This window comes from Octopus bimaculoides, chromosome 22 (genome assembly GCF_001194135.2).
Source record: "Octopus bimaculoides isolate UCB-OBI-ISO-001 chromosome 22, ASM119413v2, whole genome shotgun sequence".
In the NCBI taxonomy this organism is placed as follows: domain Eukaryota; kingdom Metazoa; phylum Mollusca; class Cephalopoda; order Octopoda; family Octopodidae; genus Octopus; species Octopus bimaculoides.
In genome coordinates, this window is record NC_069002.1 from 9,249,648 (window position 1) to 9,259,106 (window position 9,459).

At 38.1% G+C, this 9,459-nt stretch overlaps 1 protein-coding gene across 1 annotated transcript in view; it reads right to left on the minus strand.

The window, feature by feature from the left end:
• The window catches only part of LOC106874141 (serine/threonine-protein kinase/endoribonuclease IRE1), a 31,557-nt gene that overhangs the window by 18,575 nt on the left and 3,523 nt on the right, over nt 1-9,459 (minus strand). The window contains exons 2-5 of the mRNA XM_052975644.1: nt 5,898-6,006; nt 3,997-4,033; nt 1,482-1,630; nt 527-659 (exon numbers count right to left, since the gene is read on the minus strand). Coding sequence (XP_052831604.1) covers nt 527-659; nt 1,482-1,630; nt 3,997-4,033; nt 5,898-6,006 — 428 coding nt within the window. The remainder of the gene's footprint in view (nt 1-526; nt 660-1,481; nt 1,631-3,996; nt 4,034-5,897; nt 6,007-9,459) is intronic.

Below are 9,459 nucleotides of genomic sequence, written 5' to 3' on the forward strand. Positions count from 1 at the left end.
GAATCTGTCAGTAACCATCTACTACAATATATTTCAGCGCTTCAAAACAAGCTTATGTTTGTTTATATATGATGTAATTTATATTACGTCAATTGATTAATATATTAAAAATAGGCACAGGTATGGCTATGTGGTTAAGAAGTTTGCTTTCCAACTACACAGTTCCGGGTTCAGTCCCACTGTGTGGTACTTTGGGAAAGTGACTTCGACTATAGTCTTAGATTGACCAAAGCTTTCTGAGTGGATTTGGTAGACAGAAACTGAAAGAAGCCTGCCGTGTGTGTGTGTGTGTGTGTGTCTCTTTGTTGTGATATGTGATTGTTGTAAATGAATGTCCTTCATTTCTAGGTTTCTGCAAAAATAGGTCTGGCCTTGCTTGGAAACCGCTAAGGATTGGTGACAGGAAGTTCATCTGGCCAAAGAGAAATCAGCCTCAATAACCATCATCCAGGTTGGTCAAGCACGAAAGAGTGGATGTCAAAAACGATGATGATGATGATGATGATGATGATGATGATGATGATACCTACCTGTACGGCCAATGAAAATGATATTTTCATTCGTAGAAGGACACACGTTCTCCGTCCCGTCCATTTTAAGTGTATAGAGTTTGTTTCCAGTCTTCGGATCAACAGCAATCCAGACATCTTTTTTGGAACCTTCATTGAGAAAGAAGGAAAATATATATAAATAAAAACAGATAAAAACCAAAATCCATGCAGTATTATGGTATGCATAAGCAATTGCTGGCCTTCCATAAGCAACCTTGTGCCTCGGAGGAAAACTTTCTAGGTACAATCCCATGGTCATTCATGACCAAAGGGAGTCTTTACCCTTTTTTTTCCTGTATCATCTTAACCAGGTAAAACTACCAAACTTTGCTAATGGAAAAAATGATTTCCCCAATAAAGAAATAAATTATATTTTTGTGTTTGATTTACAAGATTCTTGATATGACCTAGAGTATTGAAACATATGATGTTATATCTTAGGAGGAGCATTATGCCAATAATAAGCACACACACACACTGGTTATAGTTTACTTCATTTATTATTATTATTATGATTATGATTATGATTATTATTAGCCAACTGGTTAGTTATATCACCAATTAACTAATCCATTGTTTGATTAATCATCCAGTCAATCAATCGATCATTCAGCTAGATTTACTGAAGTACTTTTGTCACCATCCACGACTTGTTCAGTTACATGTTATAAATGACTTTCACAAACATAACCAGTCAATTAATCAAACAATCAATTAGTTAATTGGTTAAATATTAACCAACTGACTAATAATAATAATAAATAATAAAAGAAGTGAAATACAACCAGTGTATGTGTTTATTGGCATAATGACTCTCCCAAGACAACAAAAGAAATGAATTAGACTTTTTTTCTTTTTCAATCAGAATTATGATGACTTTCATCGATCTTCTTTGTATTTTAATAAACAAAATGCTGTTTGCAGACTAACCAGAATAAAGCATTCCATCACTACTTTTACAAGGAGCTGTCGACACAAGTTCTGGAATGGTAAATGGGAGTCTCTTGATACCCACAATGTCTTTGGTAACCGCATAAAGAGTTCCATCGGTGGGATCTGGTAGAAAGTAGCTGGGAGCCCTGCAAAGATAAATAAAAAAATCTAAGAAACCAATTAATACTTGTTTTGAATTTTATTTTCGAAGTCCTACAACCATCTTCAAATTGATATTCAACAATTACCATGCCGTTTGTTTTTTTACCTCAACAAGAACAAACGGGCCTGAAAAGCTGCATGCTACTAATCTACTGGACGTTACTCTGGGCTTGGAATTAATTCATAGTGTGCATTAACACACACACACTCACATACTGAAAATGTTAAAGTATGTAGGGCAGATTAGTCAGTCTATATGAATATCAGTTTTGTAAACAAGTATATTAATTTTACTACAAAGCAAGCACATCTGTGACAATACCTAGTCTCATAAATTTAAATTAATACACACATTTAGCATGTGTGAAGTAGATATGTACAGTTTTCTATTGATCTAAAAGCCATTAGATACTGCATGTATTATTAGTCAATCACTAGTAGTGATTAAAAATGCAATTAATCTGTTTATTCTGGGCACAGATCACAGGAAAGCCTTGCTATGATAACTACGATTCTAGATATAGATCAGAGACATATTTGCTATGATTTCTGATAAAGATCAAAGACACCTTTCTATAAGATCTACGATTCCAGATATAGATCACAGAGAAAACTTGCTATAAACTCTATGATTCCAGATATAGATCATAATGATATCATGCTATAATTCCAGATATGGATCATAGTGATATCTTGCAATGATTCCAGATATCAATCATAGTGATACCTTGCTATGACTCCATATATGGAATGCCTTGCTATGACATTTATGATTCCAGATACAGATGGGAGAACCATATTGCTATATTTGTGGTTCCATACATAGAATATAAGACTACACTGTTATGATGTCATTAGTTCCAGACACAGATCACAGAAACACATTTATGGTTCCAGGTTTGTCCTGGGTATAACTTTAAACTACATTTGGCAGTGGGGCCCTGGTTCAAGAGTTTCAAGGTTCTGCGGAGTATGGAACCACCTCTTAGCCAGTATTGTACCTAAGTCTAGTCTGACCCAGACAGGCGACACTTGTCAGGTTCCCAGCTACAAGTTAATTGGCATATCACACAACTGCTTCAAGAAAAAGGTCACGTACAGGCGCCACATCAGACTCAGGGAAATGAGGCTCTTCAACTCTTTAGCTGGAATCAATTCATTTGATTAAGACCCTTCAAAGCAGTGCCCCATGAGGACCACAATCAAATGACCGGAACAATTAAAAGAGAAACGGTACCTCAGGTATTTTTTAGACTGTATACAAATTGGCTTTTTAATGTTGATACATCTCTAAGAAACAATGCATCCGTTAACATTACCCAACACACCTGCTGGTAATGACAACAAGACTTTTCTACCTTCTGTCTACCTAACACCTCCTGCCTTCCCGAAAGACTACCTGTTTACAGGTATAATTGTCATATTTTAGACAGCTCAACTGTTCTTCACTATCATAACAACAGTGGTGGTGGTGGTGTCGTCGTCAATCATGATATTACTGTTACCTCTTGCTGCTCTGGAAGCAGTAAAATCAGCAGTGGTGGGTATGGTAGGACATTCCACTCACATCCTGGCTATATCACTGCTGCTGCTGCTGTTGTTGTTGTTTTTCTTCTTCTTCTTCTGGTTCGACAGCTGTTGCTGTTTGTCGTCTTCGGCATCTAACTTAGGAATTTGCCATTGAAATTAACAAATAAACTCTTGTATCTGTCACCATTTCCAATGTTGTTGTTGTTGTTCTTCTTCTTCTTCTTGCTCCAGCTCTTGTTGTTGTTGTTATTGCTATTATCTTTTATATTTTACTTGTTTCAGTCACTGGACTGCAGCCATGCTGGGACACCACCTTTAACCCTTTAGTGTTCACATTACTCTGCTAAATGTAATACTTTTTCACTCAAATTGTTTTTAATTAATCATGCATTACCTTATAGCTTTGAGGGTTCAATGATATGATTGTTTATTTTTAGGATGTCAATGTAGGTTAGGTGTGAGAGGCTAGATATGGCCAGTTTGAATATAAAACATGTAGAATATCTGGGCCAGATATGGCCGGTTTAAACACTAAAAGGTTATGGATTTTTTTAAATCAAATGAATCGACCCTGGTACTTATTCTATCAGTCACTTTAACACACCAACACCAGCTGTCAAGCAGTGACGGGGAATAAACATAGGTACAAAGGCACACACAAACACACATTTGGTGGAATTTGAACTCAGAACATACAGACGGACGAAATGCAGCTAAGCATTTTGCCCAGCATGCTAATGATTCTGCCAGCTCACCGCCTTTATGATAATGATGATGATGATGATGATAAATAATAATAATAATAATAATAACAACTCACTTTGATGAGAAATCAATAGGCATTTTCAGCACAGGATCTGAAAAATATAAAATAAACCAAAACAAGTTGTTTTCTTTTTTTTTTGATAACTGTGGTCTTTATAAACCCGAAAATGGTGTAAAACTGGTATCTAAACGGCAGATTTAGTAATAATAAGAAAATGAGATATATATATATATATGGGAGAATATACAAAAAATAACAACAGACGAGGACAGGTGGTGTAAATAACAAAAGTATATATTAGTATGACGCTCGGGAATACGGAAAGTCTTTGACGTTTCGAGCTACGCTCTTCAACAGAAAGAATACGGAGACAAGGAGAATGAGGGGACCAAGATTCCTGGTGGTTTTCTGTGCTTGAAAAGACATATCAAGCTAAGTAGAAGCGTGGTTGCCCTTCCATACAGATCTGTCCCCTTCATCCCTTTCCAGCCTAGCATTCCTAACCTTGCGGGCCTGTGGGTGCTGGCGTCATGTAAAAAGTACCCGTACCAATGCCACATAAAAACACCCATTCTGGTACTACGTAAAAGCACCCAGTACGCTCTGTAAACTAGCTGGCGTTAGGAAGGGCATCCAGCTGCAGATGCCCTGACAAAATGGATAGGAAGCCTGGGCAGTTCTTCAGCTGGCCAGCTCCTGCCAAACCGTCCAACCAGTATGGAAAGCAGGCATATGATGATGATGATGATATATGACAGGCTTCTTTCAGTTTCCATCAACCAAATCCACTAACAAGACTTTGGTCAGACTGGAGCCGTAACAGAAGACATTTGGCCAAGGTAGGGACTGAACCTGGGACCATGTGATTCACAACCAAACTTCTTAACACACAGCCATGCCTGTGCTTATCTTGTCTAAATATTACTTCCCTAACAACTGCAATTGTTTACATGTTGAACTCTATCTACACTTAAGCAAAACTATATTCAGGATACAGATTGCACAAGCTTTGGCAAGCCTCTTCCTGTCATATCAGAAACAGCTCTCACAATCATTATTCACAGCCTGGCCATCATTATAGCTGTACTACAACTATGGCAACTCCAACGTAAGCACTAATTCCTCCTCAACTATTCTTCTACACCTGCCTTACCTCCAATTTTCACATTCTTTTTTTTTTTAACTGTCTCAAGTTCTCAAATTCACAGGGCTGGTTACTTGATGCCTATTGTATCGGCATGAGATCACACAGTTTTCTTCCTGAATGGGCCACCAGCCTGTTGTGAGGTTACTCATTTACAGCAGAGTGGACTGGACTAATGTGAAATACAGTGTTTTTGCTCAAGAACACAATACACTGCTCTGTTCAAGAATTCGAACCATGATCTTGTAATTATGACTGCAACACACCAAGGTTGTGTGCTAATGCTCCCTAATGCTCACCTAAAATACCAGCTGATAGTTATCTTCAGTGAACTGACCACAAAACAGTGTTGATAATATACTACATGAACATTGAGAAAATAAGGAAATAGTGTGGATCACAACTGCCATCCATGTATCATACTTAATGCATACACATGGTTGATAGGCCATTTACTGCAGTAATTGTCCTGAGATAACATCACCTATTAACATGTTGTGTTAAAAACACAATAAATATCAAAGAGAGACAAAAATTCATCCCAGCAGCAGCCAAGAGTGTCAGATACATTTTGGTTTATTGGGCCCTCTCAAAGAAGCAAACTCACAGCCAGCTACAAGCGCAGATGAGAATTCATCATCTCTGATATATGTGTGGATTCCATCTTCAAATCAAGGTAAGCAGAATTAAATATTGTACTAAATCTTTTTCTCTACTTAAATCTGGCATACACTGCAAAATGGTTGGCATCAGCAAGGGCACCCAGCTGTTGAAACGATGCAAGAGCAAAATAATATGATTAACACTTTACCTTCTTTAAGAATCCAAAGAATTTTCCCAGTATTTGGTACTTGGGCATATAAGGAACCACTAAGTGTTGAAACCACAAGAACATTATCATGGTTGCCAGCAGGAAGTATCTGGGGTGAAAAAAATAAAAGAAAAAGATCAAATACAATAATGAAGATAACATGGCAAATCCATTCTGGAATGAAAGACTAGCAAATGTTCGGTGAACAAGAACATGGAGAATGTTAGGTATATTAGTCTAAATCTAAAAAATTATAAGAAAGAATGTGGCACAAGCATAGCTGTGTGGTTAAGAAGTGTGCTTCCACCTAGCCATGTGGTTTGGGTTCAGTTCCACTGCATGACACCCTGGGCAGGGTTTTTCTACTGTAACCCCACACCAACCAAAACCTTGTGAGTGGATCTGGTAGACAGAAACTGCTGAAAGAAGCCCATCACACATGTACAAGCATGTATATATGTATGTGTGTGTTTGTGTTTGTTTACATACTCGTAACTTAGTGGTTCAGTAGAAGAGACTGATAGAATAAGTATAAGTCTTTAAAAAAATAAGCACAAGGGATGATTCGTTCAACTAAACCCTTTAAGGTGGTGGCCCAGCATGGCTGCAGTCCTTAGGAAATGAACTCTTTTGCCGAGAAAAGGATTATCAGAGGCAAATAATATCTTAAATCTGAATGGTGATGATGATGATCATCATCATTTCAGGTACTTTTTCCATGGCACCCTGCGGGGTGTCCACTCTGCGGGGTGTCCACTCTGCAGGGTGGTTGGTGTTAGGAAAGGTATCCAGCTATGTAAACCACGCCAAAACAGACACAGAAGTCTGGTGCAGTCTTCTGTCTGGCCAGCTCCTGTCAAACCATCCAACCCATGCCAGCATGGAAGGCAGACGTTAAATGATGATGATGATGGCAGACTGAAAACAAACATCATTGCTGGTACGATGGTGATGACCACTTACAACCATCACATAATGTCAAGACAAAGGTACACACACAAACACACACACAATGGGCTTCTTCCAGTTTCCATCTACCAAATGCATTCACAAGGCTTTGATCAGCCTAGGGCTATAGAGGAAGACACTTGTCCACACTAAGAACCATGCAGTGGGACATTATTTGATCAAGAAAGAGAGAGAGAGAGAGAGAGATACAATGGGCTTCTTTCATTTCCGTCTACCAAATCCACTCACAAGATATTGGTCGGCCGAAGGCTATAGAAGATACATGCCCAAGGTTCCACACAGTGGGACTGAACCTGGAACCATGTGGTTGATATATGTGAAAGTGTATATATGTATACATCTATATATACATTTGTGTGTAACATTGTCTGGGCATCACGTGATCATTGTAAAACAGCCATCACTGTCATACAGTCAAGGTTGTCTGTTTCCAGTCTTCAGTGAAAATCATGTCTGCCCAAGCAGAAATACAACCTTACTTAGAAACAGGTGAGGGTTAGCAGCAGGAAGGGCATCCAGCCATAGAAAAACCTGCCTCAACAAATTCCATGTAACCCATGGAAACATGAGAAAATGGACGTTCAAATAGATGATGATGATGATAGACATATGTTTCATTAAACAAAGATGTTTAGAAGAGAAATGGTTGACATGAAACTGCTACAATGACAACAATAAATCATTCACATCTTCCTAGCAATACTGTACAAAATAAACTTTTATAGGTTCATAAAACAAAAACGATACGCATTTTTTTTTTTAAAAACAAAGTAATTAATAGCAACAGAGATGACAAGGGAACAAGACTTCTGATAGTTTGCTGTGCTAGAGAAGACGTGTAAAGCTAATTAAAATCATGGCTGTCTTTATACATACAGGCATCTCAAAATATTCTATCTGTTTTAAGTTCAAACTGGCCAGATCTGACATCTCACACCTACCCTACAATGTCGTTTTGAACATAATCGCATCATTGAAATCTCAAGGTTACAAGATAAAGCATGATTAATTCAACACATTCGACAGAATAATTTGACTGCTAAAGGATTAATGTCCATTTTTTCATGCTTGCATGGGTCAGATCGAATTTGCTGCGGCAGATTTTCTACGGATGGATGCCCTTTCTGTCACCAACCATCACCTGTTTCTATGTGAGGTAATGTTTCCCCATGAACAGACAAGTTTTTCGAGGAAGAAAAAGAAACAAGTAATATTGCTTAACCCTTTAGCACTCAGATTTCTTTATCAAAGGTAATACTTATTAATTCACATGGTTTTGAATTAATCTTGCATTATCTTGTAGCTTCAAGATTTCAATTGTGTGTTTGTATATTCTTAGAATGACATTGTGGGTTAAGCATGAGAGGTGGGATCTGGTCAGTTTTAACATAAAACAAGTAGAATATTTGGGCCGTATATGTCCGGATTAAATGCCAAAGGGATAAATCACACTTTGAAGTATAAAAAACAATGGAAGGGACGCGTTAGACACCCCTAAAAAAATTTAACTGGAATGCCTTTGGTCACAATCTGCTCCATCAAGGTTGTTCTTGTTGTTGGCACTCCGTCGCTTGTGACGTCGAGGGTTCCAGTTGATCCGATCAACAGAACAGCCTGCTCGTGAAATCAACGTGCAAGTGGCTGAGCACTTCACAGACACGTGCACCCTTAATGAAGTTCTCGGGGATATTCAGCATGACACAGAGTGTGACAAGGCTGACCCTTTGAATTACAGGCACAACAGAAACAGGAAGTAAGAGTGAGAGAAAGTTGTGGTGAAAGAGTACAGTAGGGTTCACCACCATCCCCTGCCGGAGCCTTGTGGAGCTTTAGGTGTTTTCGCTCAATAAACACTCACAACGCCCGGTCTGGGAATCGAAACTGCAATCCTATGACCACGAGTCCGCTGCCCTAACCACTGGGCCATTGCACCTCCACTCCATCAAGGTTAACCTGGGGTTAAACAACAACTGATGAAGAAATCTTTGTCTACGAAAATTGATACCAAAGTTTATCCCTGTTATCATTTAATTAACACGCTATGAACATGATACAGTGACAGATGTTATTTATTACATTGTAGATTGTAATGCACACACGAACAGACTGACTTCTCTTAGCATTGCACTTGAAACTGAGATGAAAAGAATAAGAAAAAAAATTACACAAGACAGCCTCAAGAAACCCAACACACACGGTTACAAACGAAGTCAATGGTCATTCATTAAGAATACATATAGCTATAGTAGAACAGGGGTTTTCAAACTGCGGTCCGCGGACCACAGGGGGTCCGTAGACAGCAAATACTTTTTATATATGTTTTTTAATCGAAATCTTTTAATTGACAATAAACCTATTTGTTAAATACTGTTAAATAAATAAATGTAAAAATATATGTTATTCTAAGCAAATATTTATGTATAAATTTCCTAAATATAAAGGGGTCCGCAAGTCAGAAAGTTTGAAAACCCCTGTAGTAGAAAACAAGGCAGTTTTCTGCAGGATGATTTGGTCAAATTGATAAATTGTCATGAGTTGGAACAAGGCATTTTGGTTTTTGAGATAATTGCATGGTTGTGCAGTTAGGAAGTTT